A 19,749-nucleotide genomic window follows, 5' to 3' on the forward strand; every position below is an offset into this window, starting at 1 on the left:
AATCTTTGCTTATAAACGACCATGCCTACCTGTGGTTGTCAGTGGCATTACATATTAGCTGCAAACGTGGTAAGTATGTGTCCCTGCATCTTGTATTGTCTCCGCCAACAGAAACGTTCCGTTCTCGCTACGCGGTCTGCTTCAACACTACACGCGCGTGCGGCTGTGCTATTCACTGCGAACGACATGGAACCACATGGGTTTACAAACGAAGTCGTCTGAACTGCTTGTGAATGAATACAATGTCCCATTTTAAGGACACGAACTCTATCCCAGACGGGTACAGGGCTCTGAACACCAGTGAATTGCAGGAGCTTTTACAAGATGAAGAAAAAATGGACCAGATCGTCCGACTCAATGAGAAGGTATTTGGTTTTACAATGTGATAACTATCGAATAAAACCACAGTTTTGCCAAATGTATCTCTCAGTTACATGTGGTTTATATTACATTTTCCAGACTATTAGGCTACATTCAAACTCAAATAGGTCTCAACATTATGTTCTCTGCTGATTTCTATAGAGCGCGAAATAATTGCTTTGATGCCTCATCGTATGGCACATCATGTAGGCTATAGGCAATGCATGAGCTGCTTTATTATCCTCCTATGACACTATATTATTGTGCGTGGCTTCCAATGGGAAAAGCCTTTAATGTTTCCCCCCACGTTATCCTTCAATCTGATAGAGTTTACGTGAATGTAAATAGTATGTACAATTGACATTGTTCACATTCCATAACGTTTTTTACAGAATGTTTTTCCATAACAATCGACCTGAACAGGGAATTCCTGCTTGCCATACAGGACATGTTCAGTGAGCAGCAGGATCAACCTATTCAAAATGCTATAAAGGCACTAAAATGTTCCCTTGAAAACATATAATCGGTCTCTCTGTTCTGCACACATGCACATTTAAATGCAAATGCACCTCATTCTGTCTTCCTGTCTTATTCCTCACTAGAACATATATTCCTAAATGTAATGTTAAATTACTAGGGCAGTTTGTTCTTGTTCTATTTGTCTTGCACAGTTCAAAAAATTGTGATTCATGGTACATAGCCCTCTGCTTGAACTCATCAGGTGTGGCATTCATTCTTGGACAGAGAGAAAATCGTTATTCATTTGGGACTGGATGCGCATGTGTCCAATTCAGATCAAGACATGACATTTGAAACCTGCCTCACTGCTGCAGCGAATGAATTAGAGAGATGTTTCCAAAGGGGTTGCATCTCACTGAGAGAGGCCATGGAATGCTCCCAAGGGACTGGATCAGCATTACTTAGCTAGAGGCATGTTAGGGATTTCAGTAATGGTTGTAGTAGCAGATGCATTCGACTTGACCAAGACATTTGATTGAACATACATTTATAAAGTGTTACATGCCAGTAATAAGCTAGGCAATATGATACTGTAGGTTAGTTGAGACATTCACCCACAATTCTCATTTACAGTTTGTGTAACTAAACATCAGTAGGGTGTCTGGGTATGCCCCCCTCCCATTGTTTTTCCTGCAGTTGTCATTGTTAGTTTAATAAAGCCCACATATGCATGGTTGGCTGACATGTGAGCATGTGGTAGTGGTAGTTGAACTTATTGTAGGGGCTGGCTCCACAACCACGATCCACTGGTGAGCAGCGCTGACAATTCATTAACACTTTGGGGTCTCCAAGTGCAACCGCTCTGAAAGGGTCATTAATGGCACAATAATGGCACAACAATGGAAGCTTGTGTATATAGCCCACCTCTCACTAGCTACTGGCTAGCTCCCTCTAGAGAATGTTCTCAGCCTCCTGACTGGCATAATTGCTATCCTCTACTGGCTCCATGGGATTTGACATGGGTAGTAAGCACTAACTGGGAAAATTAAATTACAGTCATCTGGACACTGTATCTGCTCCAGTTGAAGACACTCAGTCCCTGAGCACCTCAGCTTACCACAAATGGCAGTGAAGGAGCAGAGCAACACTCAAGCCCTTTTCCCCCAAGACAAATCTAGCTGGTAAATTCTTGCAGATTGTACAGACTTGATGGAAAATGAGCCAGTATCCTCACGCTGGCATATTAATTCATAACACATTCATCATGTTTGTATAATATATTTCCCAATATCAAATGTCAAACAATTATATTTTATACTAGGTTCTAGAGGTCGACGAATTAATCGGAATGGCCGATTAATTAGGGCCGATTTCAAGTTTTCATAACAATCGGTAATCGGTATTTTTGGATGCCGATTATTTAAAAAAACATTTTTACACCTTTATTTAACTAGGCAAGTCAGTTAAGAACACATTCTTATTTATTCTCATTCGTTTACTAGTCCAACGCTCTAACCACCTGCCTTACATTGCACTCCACGAGGAGCCTGTGTGGCAGGCTGACTACCTGTTACGCGAGGGCAGCAAGAAGCCAAGGTAAGTTGCTAGCTAGCATTAAACTTATCTTATAAAAAACAATCAATCTTAACTAGTGATTATGTTAACTACACATGGTTGATGATATTACTAGTTTATCTAGCGTGTCCTGCGTTGCATATAATCGGTGCGCCTACTTCGACAAACGGTGATGATTTAACAAGCGCATTTGCAAAAAAAGCACTGTCGTTGCACAAATGTACCTAACTATAAACATCAATGCCTTTCTTTAAAATCAATACACAAGTATATATTTTTAAACCTGCATATTTAGTTAATATTGCCTGCTAACAGGAATTTATTAGACTTAGGGATGCCATCCGTTAGATAAAATACGGAACGGTTCCGTATTTCACTGCAAGAATAAACGTTTTGTTTTCGAAATGATAGTTTACGGATTCGACCATTTTAATGACCAAAGGCTCGTATTTCTGTGTGTTATTATATTATAATTAAGTCTATGATTTGAGCAGTCTGACTGAGCGATGGTAGGCAGCAGCAGGCTCGTAAGCATTCATTCAAACAGCACTTATGTGCGTTTGCCAGCAGCTATTGCGCTGTTTATGACTTCAAGCCTATCAACTCTCGAGATTAGACTGGTGTAACCGATGTGAAATGGCTAGCTAGTTAGCGGGGTGCGCGCTAATAGCGTTTCAAACGTCACTAGCTCTGAGACTTGGAGTAGTTGTTCCCCTTGCTCTGCATGGGTAACGCTGCTTCGAGGGTGGCTGTTGTCGATGTGTTCCTGGTTCGAGCCCAGGTAGGGGCGAGGAGAGGGAAGGAAGCTATACTGTTACACTGGCAATACTAAGGTGCCTATAAGAACATCCAATAGTCAAAGGTTAATGAAATACAAATGGTATAGAGAGAAATAGTCCTATAATTCCTATAATAACTACAACCTAAAACTTCTTACCTGGGAATATTGAAGACTCATGTTAAAAGGAACCACCAGCTTTCATATGTTCTCATGTTCTGAGCAAAGAACTTAAACGTTAGCTTTCTTACATGGCACATATTGCACTTTTACTTTCTTCTCCAACACTTTATTTTTGCATTATTTAAACCAAATTGAACATGTTTCATTATTTATTTGAGGCTAAATGGATTTTATTGATGTATTATATTAAGTTAAAATAAGTGTTCATTCAGTATTGTTGTAATTGTCATTATTACAAATAACAACTAAAAAAACGGCCGATTAATCGGTATCGGCTTTTTTGGTCCTCCAATAATTGGTATCGGTATCGGCGTTGAAAAATCATAATCGGACAACCTCTACTAGGTTCACATACATTTTTATTGTATATCCAGTTTTTGTGTCTTCACAGAAACTGCCACATCAGTACATTTTCAGCTCGAGAAGTTCACACAACATTGTACTTTTTTCCAAATCTGAAGTGCCCTTCAAGTGTTTTTGTCAGTGCCGGTAAACACTGTCTGGTGGTTTGCTTTACAACCAGTGCATCATCACAAGCACAGTCCCAGGGGCTCCTGGACCTCCCGCTTGCTAAACAGGGGTAGGAGCAGCCACAGTAGGAAATGGAAGGTCTGATGCTATTCCTGTTTAGGGAAAAACGCTGGTGATTATGAATAGCCATGGATGACAGGGATTTGGAGTGAAATAAGCGGTACAGTGTCCTTGTAGTCGCAGGAAATTCAAGGGAGAACAGTGGAGCTGCAGTGTCTTTGTGTACACAGTGCTTATTTTGACTCTGGGCCAAATGCTCCGGATTCCACAGAACATGGGGCTCTGATTGCCTTGCAAATGATCATTATACAAACCACAAGTGTGAGAGAAATGAACAGTAAGACACTTGTGAAGGGACTGAAGTAGCCCAGTGTTGAGGGAGACTATTGAAAAACACTTGGAGCTAAATTACATTTTAGCAAAATCACAGGAACTGTTAGACACTGCTAGAATCTTTAGAGCACTTTCAAATGGGCTGCAAAGATTTGTGGTTTCTCTAAATTGCATGCGGGCCACAGTGTGGCGTCATAGAAGTAGTTTAATACCCTGTAGACTTTGCCATCTTGCCTGCTGTGACGTGACAATGCAGATATTTCAAGCTGTTTCGATGACAATAATTAAGTATGCACAAAGAGGTGTGACAAGCCTAAGAGACAGGATATTGGCCCAGATACAAAAACTAGAGGGGCTCAGTTTAGAAAGTTCAAATCCATTTGGGAATGGAAAATATACTCCATAAACCTACAATGAATAACTAGACTAAATGTTAACATTCAGATTATTTTACTACATGCAATGAGTGTTTTAAATATTTAATTCTCAATTAAAATGAATACAGAAGTGGAATGCAAGAAGCAAATACCCCACATTTGGAGGATTCGTAACACAGAAAGGAAATCCAACCTCAAAGCAAACACACACAAGTCAAAATGTGTTTTAAAATCTTTTTCATGCTTATATATTTTAATTTGAACACATTTTAAAGTTACAATATTCTTAAAAGCAATCAACAAGTAATCCAGAAAAATGTAGCCTGTTGGGCATATTCTTGTTCAGATTAAGTCGTCAATGAAAAGGTATTGAAATCATTTATCACCCCACTAGATAATCTCCATAAAGTAAATCTTGACCTGACAAAGAAAAGTTGGTCAAGAAACAGTTCCAGGGAAAAGTGTTTGCCCAATATCTTGGGTAACATCTGTGGAATAAGTCACACATTTTCCTGATGACTTTCATGTCAACATGTCAGTGTCCACCGTCATTGGTTGCTTTGAAAAGTGTCACCTGACCAGCAGTAAAACGGCAGATGAGATGTTTCTCGGGGTTGAATTCTAACCTCTCAGCATCAGATGGTCAAGGTAATCCCAGGGAGCTGTCTAAAACGAGATTACATATGCAGCCGTGATGTCCAGAGCCATGATCCAATTGAAGCCACAGTCTTTTATTCCCTGTGGCTTCCTAGTGGGCAAAAACTGGTTGAATCAACGTTGTTTCCACGTCTTTTCAATGTGATGACATTAAATCAACGTGGAAAACTGATTGGATTTGCAAAACGTCATCAACATAAGGGCATTGTGTTTTGTTCACCCAACTTTAAACCTAAATTTAATAACATGGTGAATTTGTTTGTTGATTTGACATTGAATTCACATTAGTGACAACTCAACCAAATGTAAATCAAAACTAGACGTTTAACTGACATCTATGCCCAGTTGGTTGTGACTGAGATCAGTGGAAATCATATTTCAAGCCATCACTACTTCATTAGATTATGCATTTATCATGTTGTACAGTACATCCTCCACAGCGTATTTTTTGTCATTGTAACACACAGACATACTTCTCATTTGTGTATACAGTCAGTCAGTTAGTGGTCTGAAACATCTGCATGTCCTTACATACCCAATCCTCCTGATGATGCTGAGGGAGAAGGCTGGGCCCTAAGCAGTTCTGAGAAGGCCCCTTCATTCATTTGAGAATGGGAGCCCTTGATAAAAAAAGTCCCTAAGACTTTTTGTTCTTCTCCCCTATTTGATTAATCATTTTAAAGAACACAGATTAAAGCCTTGCTTATACATTGCACACTCCCCTTTCCTTTCAGCCTATCATAGCTAAATGAAATACTTTTTTCAAAGTGATTCTTCAACTTCGAAGTCTGAGACGATTAGGGGTTTAAGTATCGAAGGGGAAATAAATGTATTTTGGACCCGCAAAGCTTCTTTGATTATTACAGTGCAAGGTTAGTAAAAAGCCTGATATGTCCAGCCAGACACTTTCCACTGAACTGGATTCCCGGGAGCGATGACATAGTTTTGTAGTTGGCCAAAGTTAGAAACAGCCTTCTTCATGCTGACTGCCGAGTGAAGCTTTTAATTAGCAATTGATTATCACCCTGAGCCAGAAGTCTTGGACTCAACCCTCTTCTCAGATAAAGTGGGCAATTTGAAATGTTCTCTCATTCCCTGTACATAGAACTGGCTCCAATTAAAGAAGTCTTATCTAGCATCTTGCTCTGCGGTTTCAGCTTGCAGGAATGGAAATATTTAATCCGAAGAAGACTATATTCCCCTCCATTTTGGGAGGTGTGAGGCATACAATGCGCCTCAGCTTGGAGACCACTATGCTTGGATCAGTGGTTTCTGACTTTCTCTGGCTGGGGGGTGGCATTCGCTTTGGTTTCCTGTTGCAAGAAACTCATGTGGTTTCAGTCGAGAAGTGAGGGTTATACGTAAACTCTGAAGTCGAAAGAAACCGCTGTTGAGGAGCCATTGACTGAGCATTTCAAAACTGCTGCAAGAAAACTCAGTGCTACCCAGCTGCATCAATGACAAAGATTACTATCAGTGATTGTGACTCAGTAACTTGGGAAACATACCAATACAAGCTGTAGATAATAATCCTCCCACTTAATTCCCTTTGGCCACTCTGCAACAGTACACCCTCTCAGTCTCATTAATTTTACCTCACTTAACCCCACTTTCTGATGTCACTGAGAAGTTCTTCCTCCTTGGCTCTTTTTCAGTCTAAAGCACTTTCAACTGACCCACTTTGTTGTGTGTTTGTTCATGATGCAATGAACATAAATTCTCACATTCCTGTAAGCAAATTAATTTCAAGTGGAGGCATGCCCCATGAGGACAGCCAAACAGTTTTTGGTCATGAGCAGAGTATTAATATTAAGTGAGGCAAAAATCTCATTATCATTTAACAAAATAAACCATTTATCCTCGGTATGCTTTGGTGAGCTCAGCCAGAGTTAACAATATCCCTGAGGTTTTAAACAGTGCAATTGGCAGCTAAATAATTCATAATTTTACTTCAGGCAGAATAGCGAATCTCAATAAAAGCCTCCACACTCTTTTGACTTCAGACAATTTGAGTTAACAGTGGGGTTTGTGGTTTGCCATCCTGTCTGTGCTATGCAAATTTCGTTTTAGGAACAAGATGGACGGAGCTACAGATGACAAGCCACAGAATCCCTTCATCGTGCAACTGTGTTTTTCTCATTGGGTCTAAAGCGATGCATAGCAAAAATGCCACTGGACGCACCATTAGTCCTGACCACTGAACCGCTGGCATACTTTGCAATACATTTTCAAATTGTCCTTTAGTTTGGGGATTATTCCCATATATTGACACTTACTTAAATGCAAAATACATTTTTGTTTAATTGAAACCTTTCACCTCGATCAAACCGACAGCGCCATTGTGTACACCAGAAGTACATACATTTCCAATGGAATGTTGCATTTGCCTTGCACCATTGCATTGCAGGCAAACACAACCACTATTTATCCAACATATGCATCAAATTGTGTGCGTAGACTTGACAGAAATAGTAGCAAAAGGTAAATGTTGAACTTTTGTTGCACATACATTACTAGTCAAATGTTTGGACACACCAACTCATTCCAGGGTTTTTCTTTGTTTTTACTATTTTCTACATTGTAGAATAATAATGAAGACATCAAAACAATGAAATAACACATATGGAATCATGTAGTAACCAAAAAAGTGTTAAACAAATCTAAATGTATTTTATATTTTATATTCTTCAAAGTAGCCACCCTTTGCCTTGATGACAGCTTTGCACATTGTTGGCATTCTCTCAACCAGATTCCTGGAATGTATTTCAATTAACAGTTGTGCCTTGTTAAAAGTTAATTAATGCGTTTGAGACAATCAATTGTGTTGTGACAAGGTAGGGTGGGTGTACAGAAGATAGCCCTATTTGGTAAAATACCAAATCCATATTATGGCAAGAACAACTCAAGTAAGCAAAGAGTGTCAGATGTGTGCGTACTGGTAGCGAAGTCAGGTGCAGGAGAGCAGAGATTTGTGAACAGGCGGACACTTTATTTAGGCAAAAGTGCAAAACGCGCAAAACAGTCACAAGAATTATGTTTAACAATAAACATCTTCGTGAAAAAAGAACACGGAAAAAACAAGCCAGTCTGGCGCGTCAACAATACACACGTAACACAAACAATCTTACACAAAGACATGATGGGGAACAGAGGAATAAATACATGTAGATTGATTGGGGAATGAAAAGCAGGTGTGCAGGGAACAAGACAAAAAAACAAATGGATACATGAAAAATGGAGTGGCGATGGCTAGAAAGCCGGTGACGTCGACCGCCGAACGCTGCCCGAACAAGGAGAGGAGCCGACTTCGGCCGGAAGTCGTGACAAAGAGAAATGACAGTCTATCATTATTTTAAGACAGTCTATCATTATTTTAAGACATTTCAATATGGAAAATTTGTGAACATTTATTCAAGTGCAGTCGCAAAAACCATCAAGCGCTATGATGAAACTGGCTCTCATGAGGACCACCACAGGAAAGGAAGACCCAGAGTTACCTCTGCTGCAGAGGATAAGTTCATTAGAGTTAACTGCACCTCAGATTGCAGCCCAAATAAATGCTTCACAGAGTTCAAGTCACAGACACATCTCAACATCAACTGTTCAGAGGAGACAGCGGGAATCAGGCCTTCATGGTCGAATTGCTGCAAAGAAACCACTACTAAAGGACACCAATAATAAGAAAATACTTGCTTGAGCCACAAGCAATGGACATTAGACCGGTGGAAATCTGTCCTTTGGTCTGATGAGTCCAAATTTGAGTTTTTTGGTTCCAACCGGCTTGTCTTTGTGAGACAGAGTAGAGGAACGGATGATCTCTGCATGTGTGGTTCCCACCGTGAAGCATGGAGGAGGAGATTGGGATGGTGCTTTGCTGGTGGCACTGTCTATGATGTATTTAGAATTCAAGGTACACTTAACCAGCATGGCTACCACAGCATTCTGCAGCAATACGCCATACCATCTGGTTTGCACTTAGTGTAATTATCATTGGTTTTTCAACAGGACAATGACACCTCCAGGCTGTGTAAGGGCTATTTCGCCAAGAAGGAGAGTGATGGAGTGCAGCATCAGATGACCTGAACTCCACAATCACCCGACCTCAACCTAAATGAGATGGTTTGGGATGAGTTGGACTGCAGAGTGAAGGAAAAGCAGCCAACAAGTGCTCAGCATATGTGGGAACTCCTTCAAGACTGTTGGAAAAGCATGAAATACATTCCAGGTGACTACCTCATGAAGCTGGTTGAGAGAATGCCAAGAGTGTGCAAAGCTGTCATCAAGGCAAAGGGTGGCTACTTTGAAGAATCTCAAATATAGAATATATTTTAATTTGTTTAACACTTTTTTGATTACTACATGATGCCATATGTGTTATTTCATAGTTTTGATGTCATCACTACTATTCTACAGTGTAGAAAATAGTGAAAATTAAGAAAAACCCTTGAATGAATAGGTGTGTCAAAACTTTTGACTGGTACAATATATCCACAAAAATGTTGGATTAGATCATGGGAAAGTTTGACTGAAGAATTTATTACGCAGTATTGATGCAATGATGCTGTCGGTCTGATCGAGGCGTTAGTCTGTGGAACTGTCACTATTAATGACTCTACATGTATACATTTTCTTGCCTGTGGTATGAAGATTCTTGAAAGTGTAAGCAATAGCCTGACTTTAGTCTTGAGTTTGGTTTTTGAACAACTTTAAAGGGCTGATATGTGAAGTAAGCAAAATGTTACTTCGCTAGTGCCAAGTCATCAACTGAATCCTCCCAGTGTGTATGCCAAGGCCACAAGCGTATCATGCGGTCCATGTGTAACATGAGCGAGGCTCTTGACCAGGAATTCAAAGTCCGCTATTTGCCAGAGGTGGAAAGTCACATTGGTTTGGGAATGTGGCCTATAAGTTATTTTTTTAACATCAATTTTTATTGATCTTGTTTAACACATCTTGACTTAACCTTCACATGAAATTAAGTATCAAGTATCAAGCCCTCAGTTTTATTAACCCTGACTGGGAAAGTCCTTTGATATATTCAATATTTAGTATAGACCTACTGGTTGAAGTTCACACCTTGGAACAGGTTTTTGTTCTTAAGTAACTCACCATCAAACATTCATGTATATACAGTACACCCTTGTTCCTTCCTGTGTTTCTGGCCCTCAATGACCCTGCTGTTTCTCACAGTTTCGTACTTTCCACATTGACTAACCCCTTTGCTGTTGCTTTCTCTGCTCAAACCCTGTGAGAAAACATTTTCCAGCTCAATACATTTCAAACTCAGTGTGTAGAGCATTTCCTGCAGAGTGAGGTTAACCTTGAAGATCTATTGTTGCTTGACACATTTTTTATTTAACTATGAATTCTGTGAAGGCTCAGTTGAGCAGATTTGTAAACATCAGTATTTAAATAGCTAAATAAATATGTACATTTCCAACTGTTATGCCAACTTTAAACTCCTATTTATCAAGATGCTATAAGGTGGTTGATACACGTACACCTGTATTACTGGAATACTATTTTAAACATGGCACCCTACCATCACAGTCTGCTATTGATTCAGTTAATCCATTTACCTTTTCTTTGTGTGTGCTGAGCTGTACATTCTCAGGGTTCTGACTCCATGCCTGTCTCCAGTTTCAGGAGCTGCAGGTGGACAGAGAGATTCTGCTGACCTCCAACCGGAGCTTGGCCGAGGAGAGCCTTGCCAGGCGACCCCGCCTCAACAACGGCAAACTCCAGCTGGCTGAGAAATATAGGGATCTGACCAATCTGGCAACCGCCTGCCGGGAAAAACAGAGCCGGCTCGGTGAGTCTACATGTGACCAAGAGAGGCAGAGGAGAAAGGAAGATTGTCTCTGTTTCTGGGTGTACATGGAATATTGCTTTCAGCCATGAGTCAGGATTAAGAATATAAAAATACATCTGGATAAGAATTTATGGAAATATAATGTCTGTGTGCGGAGTGATCATAGACCAGGGAACGAGAGTTTGATGAGCTGTTGTAGCTGACTATTTTTGAGGTAAGCCGCAAATTCTACAATGGTTTATTAATAACATCTAAACAACCCCAGGGTGTGTGCCTTTGTGTCTGTGGAAACACATCACAGAGAAACAGTGTTCCATAACAACGCCCTAATGTCGGCTGTTTAATTTATGAGGCCCGCGCTGATCAGCGTCGCAACCTCTTGTGTGGATTGTTATTACATTTGACAGGTTGGTGGGTGAAATCTGCTGGCATTGTTGGGATCCAAACTCTGGACCTGGTCCATGCCCCTCCCCTCCAGTCCCGCTCATGGGTGTGAGGGGCGGAGGTGGGGTCTTGCAGAACTATTGTGTCCCCATGGGTGAGCTCAGGCAAAGGGGTTCCCACCTGGCTGTTCTACCCCTCTTTCAACACTAGCCAAGAGTAACCACTGGAGCATGTATGAAATATGACTCCTGCTCCACATGAGCCTGTTTCATTTCCCAAACAGTTAACAGGGGCGCTCCTCTGCTAAGGGAGCTGTTTTTTAAAATGTTTATTCTATTTGGCCAAAAGGACTGAATATTGTGTTTCTCCTGGTTTCCTTCTTGGCAGTGTAAGAAGCTGACTGTTTTCTCACGGTCAGACTTCTTTGATTCTTTGACTCGCTGAATCAAAGAATATGTTATTTAAACAGACAAACAAATAAACAGAATACAAAATAACATGTGTTTTCTTGTGGTACTGTTCATGCAAAATGCTGAGCTACCCACAAGGCCAAAGTAAACTAGGCAGAAACCTCAGTACCCAAAGGAGCGCCATCACTCTAACCTCCTCGGGCTGAGTAATTGCATGGTTTAGTCCGCGGTGGCCCTCATTGCCTTACCTCGTGTTTTCTAAGAGACAAAGTGGCCCCTTTTTGGGGCAGTCCTTCCGAGACTTGAGAGAGAACTTCAGTCTCGCTGTCTTATCGTAGCCCTTTACACTCAGTTGAAAATGGCAGATTTGGGCACTAATAAGTGCTTAAATTGAAACATAGTGGCTGCACAGTAACATGCAATACATGATGCCAGAGATCTGGCTCTGCACTTCACAGCACTGTATGGGTTTTGACTGACAGAACTGCGCCCGACAAGAAGTTGGCCCCATCCCTCCCAGTAATTGGAGAACTTTAGAAATGTTTTGGGTTGGCTGAGTGAGGGAAAAGCTGTAAATTAAGATTACTCTATGTATTTGGAAAGACAAGACATTCAGGATTATAAAAAATACCGCTTGGATGTCATAAAAGGAAGCCAAACACCCGTGAGTCCAAATGTACACTTCACATTTCCAAATCAGAAAACTCATGTCATATACAGTGTCAAAGTTTATGATCACCATGTTTGATGTACAGCTACAAGATGACATAGCGTCATACCCTGGGTTGTTCTGAACAGAATGAGCCTATGTTTGTTTATTGTGAAGAAAATTTGCCGCGTCACACTTCACCTGAATGCATTTATGACCTATGTTCCCTCAAAAAATGTATCACTGAGCAAATTTCAGGTCTGCTGAGCGCAAACATGAACGTTGTGAAAACTTCCGGGACACGTTTACTGTGGACACAGGCTGTACCCGCTTTAAGTAACAGTTTTAAGTAGGCTACTATGGCTATTTGATCATAATGTAGGACTATCAGTGTGGGCCACAATCAAAAACAATGGAGAAAATGCATCCCATATCATTTTAACATGGAAATAGCCGTTCACTCTTCAGCCTACAGTAGCAGCCAATGTGTGTTCAATGTAGCTCTACATTCTATGAGACCTTTGGAAAAAAACATGCAGCGCTTGACATTAACTTGTTTATAACCACTTGTCCTTCAGACAAGGAGGTAACTGAAAATGTTGTGTTGTTTGATGCAAGAAACCACTTTGCAAAATAAAATGCATCATTATTTCCATGCCGTTATTACAGAGAATAAGGGAAATCATGCTACCCTCTGCCAATTGGCTACTTAGCTTATTCAAGCTTATTCAAGTCTCAAAATACAACACTGCACCTTTAAGACAAAGAAGCTCTTTACCTGACTTGCTTTTGAAAGATGAAATGCACACGTTTTGTAGGAAGCAATCACTCACCCATTGCTGACTACAACTTATCTGTAACTGGATTAATAACTCAGTAACTAGCAAAGGATATGAACAAATGCACAACTGTGCATACTTCACTACATGTAGCTCTGGCTTTGATCTCAAAACAAGCACATCTACCCAGGACCGCTCATGCTGTAAAGACAGTCCAGCTCAAGGTGAATGGCACAGATCCATATATGGCAATCGTCTATTTGTATATAGGCCTGCTGCAGCTCTGATTGGTTATGGCGTACCGGTCTGTGTAGAGTATGGGCCTGAGTCGTGCCTGTCAATGCAATAGAATCCTACTCGGATGCATTCTCCCTACAACAAAATCTCTTGCATAGTTAGTTTTGTATACTAAGTTTTGCATTGTTCATTTTGTTTCGGTATGTTGCATTGAAAGCGACTAATATTGTGTTAATTTGATCACAATTCCCACAGTAAAGGGAAAAGTTGATAGTGTTAACTAACGGGGAAAACTCTAGAAAGTTGAGTGAAGTTCAATCTCGTGTTTCTCTGTGCGGGCTTATATTTATTCTGCATAGTAGTCCCGGGGAGCTGCGTGCCCGTGCACAGTTTAGAGGGAACATTTCTCATGTCTCCTTTCAATGCACACCAAAATTACGATCTGTTTCTCTGATTTGCCTTGTGAAACCTAACACTGTAAGATCATATTTTATAACATAGCTAGTTATGTTGGCAATAGAACAAGCTTTCAAATCATGCCTACCTGTCCCAGATTGCCATTTATAATGGACTGTTTTCGGGATTGTGTAAACAACAGTAAATGTGTGAGGGTGGGTTGTGTTCTAAATGAAACGACTACAAGTGTGCTTGCTCTAGTTCCTCAACGGCACGGCTAGGAGAGCAAAATAAATATATATTCTTTGAGTCATAAAAGTGCATTGACATTGCTTAGGAACTGTGCACATTTGGAGACACCAGTTAGTCCTTTCACTCAAACCCTTGTAATGTTTTAGTTATATGTTGCACCTATATAGACCAATTCCCACGAGTGTAAAGGGTTAAACTGTAATCTTTGTTTGAACTCCACTCGGCTCTTCAACAACCCGGGCTCAGCGCATTGCGAATGAATTATTTAGATTATGGAAATTTAGGGGGGCACAAAACAAAGTCTAGATTAGCTATAAATCTCCCAGGTGCACCAAGTCATGCAGTAGATATGAGGACAAGCATAGGAATGAGATTGCAACACCTCCTAATCCTACTTCCATTCAATCCCACTCCCAACCTGCATTTCCCTACGGCCTCAGCCAGTGTTCTAGCATTCAAATCAAATAAGGAGATATTAATTATTTGTTGACTTTAACACCCCCCCAACTGTTGTACAGTCCAAGTGGTGCTGCAAATCTACACTACAGGTCAGTTTTAGAATACCTACTCATTCAAGGGTTTTTCTTTATTTTTACTATTTTCTACATTGTAGAATAATAGTGAAGACATCAAAACTATGAAATGAGTTATTTTATGTCAAATTCTTATTTACAATGACAGCCTACCAGAGTGGGTGGGTTAACTGCCTTGTTCAGGGGCAGAATGACAGATTTTAACTTGTCAGCTCAGGGATTTGATCCAGCAACCTTTCGGTTACTGGCCCGATGCTCTAACCACTAGGCTACCTGCCACCCCTGAAATAACACATATAGAATCATGTAGTCACCAAAAAAGTGATAAACAATTCAAAATATATTTTATATTTGAGATTCTTTGAATAGCCACCCTTTGCCTTGATGACAGCTTTGCACACTATTGGCATTCTCTCAACCAGCTTCATGAGGTAGTCACCTGGAATGCATTTCAATTAACAGGTGTGCCTTGTGAAAAGTTAATTTGTGGAATTTATTTTCTTCGTTCTTGCGTTTGAGCCAATCAGTTGTGTTGTGACGGGGGGGGGATCTGGAGATGTGTTCTTTGGTCTGCAGTCCAAATTGGAGATTTTAGGTTCCCACCGCTGTTTCTTTGTGAGACGCGGTGTGGGTGAACGGATGATTTCTGCATGTGTATTTCCCACCGTAAAGCATGTAGGAGGAAGTGTTATGGTGTGGGGGTGCTTTGCTAGTGATTTATTTAGAATTCAAGGTACACTTAACCAGCATGGCTATCACAGCATTCTGCAGCGTTACGCCATCCCATCTGGTTAGGGCTTAGTGGGACTAGGATTTGTTTTTCAACAGCACAATGACCCAACACACCGCCAGGCGTGTAAGAGCTATTTTACCAAGAAGGAGAGTGATGGAGTGCTGCATCAGATGACCTGGCCTACACAGTCCCCCGACCTCAACCAAATTGAGATGGTTTGGGATGAGTCAGACCGCAGAGTGAAGGAAAAGCAGCCAACAAGTGCTCAGCATATGTGGGAACTCCCTTGAAGACTGTTGGAAAAGCATTACAGGTGAAGCTGGTTGAGAGAATGCCAAGAGTGTGCAAAGCTGTCATCAAGGCAAAGGGTGGCTATTTGAAGAATCTCAAATATAAAATATATTTTGATTTGTTTAACACTTTCTTTGGTTACTACATGATTCCATGTGTCATTTCATAGTTTTGACATCTTCACTATTAGTCTACAATGTAGAAAATAGTAAAAAAAAAAAAACCTTTAACCGGTAGTGTATACGAAAGGCTTTTGTCTGCTGCTCTCCCACTAGCTGGTAGTTCAAAGACAATGGCACATGACTGTGTAGATAGTTGCTTCGAAAAGCCTCTTAAGGCAGACGGCTCACCCCTCAGGCTGGGTTTTTGCTGCTGTAACTGTGTGCAAACTCACCAGCTAATGGTCATGGGAAAGATTGGGCGCATAAATGCCAGCAGGAAACTGAGCAGTTGTCAGGGGATTTGGGGGTGGAAAGGGGCCTTGTCTTTGCTTAGCAGAGGCATGATGTTGACAGGACGACAGTAGAGCTGCACCAGTGGGGTATGTTAGAGCTCTTAAATGCTTTAGCAGAGCAGCAGCCGCTCGGTAGAGGAAGCCGTAAAACTCCTCTTCTTGATCCTCATGGGTGAAACTCAGAAATATGTTACTTTTTCCTCAATTGGGGATAAAGCAGGTGCTGCTCAGATCCACAGATGTTTAAATCAGCTAAATTGTTGAACACCTATTTTGATGTTTAGACGGATTTATCCATATTATTTACAGAGGAAATCTCAAAAGCATTCGATTTAAATTAACCCTCATGTACAACAGGCATGTTTTGAAGCCAATCGTTCCTCCCCTTTTATCCCCTTCTACAGCCTTAGCAGCTGTCCAATGATGGAAGGAGGGTGGAATGTTCACCTTCTTGTCACCACACACACACATACTGTCCCGACACTCCAGCTGCACCAAAAAAGCAGGATGGTTGGGAGTCCGTCCTTCCTCCACAAAACATCTGATTCTCATTTGGCCAGAGAAGAGGGGAAAAGGTGAAAAAAAGGAACAATTCCTTTTTTGAAATCGCAGAAGAGTTACACTGTGTTCTGGCTCAACGTATTGTGTGTATTGCGTAATGCAGCTTGCTTAGAGATGGAAGACATCAAGTGCGGAATGTGGTCAAGGTTGCTGTGGTCACAGGTGGACCTGCAGCCTTTGTCTGTTTGTCTGTCACTTGTCACATCAACTTGCCACCACCAGCTCACGTTCTATTCTTTTCAGCTTGTTCCCACTATTGATAATTAGTAGTGTAATAACCTTGTTAAAACCAGGTATAGAGTTTATTTGTTATAATTAATTGGTATTAGATTTAAAAGGTGATCGAATTGCTCCTGAATTGTAATGTTGTTAATGCATTTATTTTGAATAAATATTTATTTAATGTACAAGTGAATAGGTTGGTTTACTTTTAAGTTAAAATGTTGACCAATAAGGTAGCTTGTTAAGCTGTGGCCAATGGGAGAGTTGACCTCGTTAACAGGAGGCCTGGGGGAAAGAGACATTTTCAGTGTTGGTGAAGAAAAACTATAAAAGATGTTGATAAAAGTATAACAAAACCCATATCTACTGAGTTTTGAAGGGAAATACTGATTTGATTTTATAATATAGTTATTATTTTGTTAAGAAAGACTTAGTAGAGACTGAAGCTACCGACGTACCGTCTCATCGTGGAGGTATTTGACAGCTCGAGGTTAGCCTAGCATCGTGTGAGACTTGGAGAGAATTGCTTGTGGAAGATTAACGAGTTCATGTTTCTATGGGATATCTGTTGCTGCTAAGGAGTACTGTCTGCATTGATAGCTGTGCTTGCTGTGGATCTTGTGACACCTGCACGGAACTGCTATAAGCTACTTCACTGAGGAAATGTCTACGAGTAGTGAGTAGCCACAACGGTGGGGTGCTTCGGGACTTTGTGTGTAGTATTTTTGTTTTAGCTCCAATGCGCTCCAACAGGTCTAACCAAGCTTGCAAGTCATTTGGACATGGGTTGTGCCTGACTCATTGGGGTTCATTATTTTTATTTCTTTTGATGTGGCACATTGAAAATGTGGTAATATACATCTTGAACCTTATCTCTGTTGCATTGGTGGAGTCATTTACTGTTTCAGTGTCATTTAATGCATGGGAAAGCATATCCTTATATAATAACAAAAATCTATAATCAGTCTATCTGAAGTTAATACCCTAGCGCACACCTGTCACCATCGTTACTCGCACCTGCGCAACATCAGACTCACCTAGACTCCATCACCTCCCTGATTACCGTCCTTATATATATGGCACTCCCTTTGGTTCCGTCCCCAGGCGTTATTGTTTCTGTTCCAGTGTCATGTCTGTGTGCTGTTAGTGGTTCTTGTTTTGTATTATATTCTGTTTGTTTTATTAAAACACTCACTTCCTGAACTTGCTTCCCAACTGTCATCGCTCATCGTTACAACCCTAGCGAGTTTACAATAGGGATTCTTATTGGAGATGTCCTTCTCACCTAATGTCCCATGCTGTTCAGATATTCTAAGTAAGGTAATGTTGTGAGAGTCAAATTCGAGCCTGGTGAGAGGGTTACAGTAGTATTGACTTCCAAGTTTAGATATATTTCTCCCCCTCGTTTCAAATTACTGTCAGCACTGAGGCTTAGGCTTATTTGTGGGATTCAAAATACCCAGAAGGTGAATTCAGAGCTGTTTCCCTTTGAGTTGTGAATTTTGTTTGCGCAAGTTTGGGCTCTAACTTCTGACAGAAAGTAGGCAACAAATCTGATCTATGTATTTAGAGTTTCTTATTTTTCTCTATAGACGGCATGTGTTTCCGACGTCACCTCCTCTCTTCAGAACACACAGAAAGAAACCTGTGGTCGATGCTTCCGCCCACATTGAATGTACACAGAATGGGACTGCTGCAGAAAAGTATGCCCCCCTGCTCTACAACGTGGGCTCTTCCCACCCACAGATATCTTTCAGTGTGACTTGAGATACATCTGGAACTATTACAATAAATTACAATAAATCAGGTCATTATACATGCAAACGTGAAAAGAAGCACCAAGACAAACAAAGCCCACTTCTCTGAGTGACCATGAAGCGCAAGGCTTTTATTGGCCGCTTACACTCCCACGGCTTCAGACTGATTGGAAGCCAGCCACTTTAGTGCTAGGGTGTGAGATTGCACTGTGACTGGTGGGAGTCAGTAATTAAGTCAGTTTCATTTTGGTATGTGTGTTGGTGGGGGTAGTTATCAAAGTTGGATTAAGGCTACTGAACTCCCCTTACACAGACCTTCCCACATGGGGGGAGAATGGGGCCCTTTGCAGGCTTTTGTACTCAATCCCCCTGGGAATCAAACCACAACTGCCAGATAGACAAAGACAGCCCTCACGTATGTGTAACAAATGATACATAAAGTAGTTATGTAACAAATGGAAAACAGTTTTTCTCAACATTGCACATTCCAATGGGAATTGTGTACCCATAGTTTCACACAGCATTGTACGAGAGAGAGAGTAATCTCTGCAGCATGAGGAGACCTTCAGTGGCCTGAAGTCTTTTTTTTGCCCGCACCCATATTTAACTATATTCTTCCCATGACCTTGACCTTTTTGAGATCTGTTAAATCTGACGTGAGGGGGGAGGGAATTAAACATGTTAGCATTTGCCTAATTAAACATGTTAGCATTGGCCTATGTAAGGAGCTTTCCTTCCATTACCTCACACAGTGTAGGCCTGCTGTATACTGCCAAGTTGTCATAAAGAGATTGTGAAATAATTAGCTCGATGTCTAATATTTTGGGGAGCTGTAAGGAGAAAATAAAAATGCCCAACAAATGTGATATAGTGGTGAGCTGTGAAAGCACACATTGTAGGAAGATATCTAGAGACAAAATCCTTCACCTTTCAACTAGCCTGAAGGTGTAATCAATCTTGCTGGATTTGTGTTTTGAATTCTTCTCATGTTATTCTCATGTTAGCTGCTGAAGGCACTAGAAGATG

At 40.9% G+C, this 19,749-nt stretch overlaps 1 protein-coding gene across 1 annotated transcript in view; it reads left to right on the plus strand.

Annotated features, from left to right (window-relative positions):
* Nucleotides 1–69: 69 nt before the first annotated feature.
* The window catches only part of LOC129868392 (vacuolar protein sorting-associated protein 37D-like), a 46,773-nt gene continuing 27,093 nt past the window's right edge, over nucleotides 70–19,749 (plus strand). The window contains exons 1-2 of the mRNA XM_055942333.1: nucleotides 70–365; nucleotides 10,894–11,065. Coding sequence (XP_055798308.1) covers nucleotides 234–365; nucleotides 10,894–11,065 — 304 coding nt within the window. The 5' untranslated portion in view covers nucleotides 70–233. The remainder of the gene's footprint in view (nucleotides 366–10,893; nucleotides 11,066–19,749) is intronic.

The sequence above is a fragment of the Salvelinus fontinalis genome, chromosome 13 (genome assembly GCF_029448725.1).
Source record: "Salvelinus fontinalis isolate EN_2023a chromosome 13, ASM2944872v1, whole genome shotgun sequence".
Taxonomy (NCBI): domain Eukaryota; kingdom Metazoa; phylum Chordata; class Actinopteri; order Salmoniformes; family Salmonidae; genus Salvelinus; species Salvelinus fontinalis.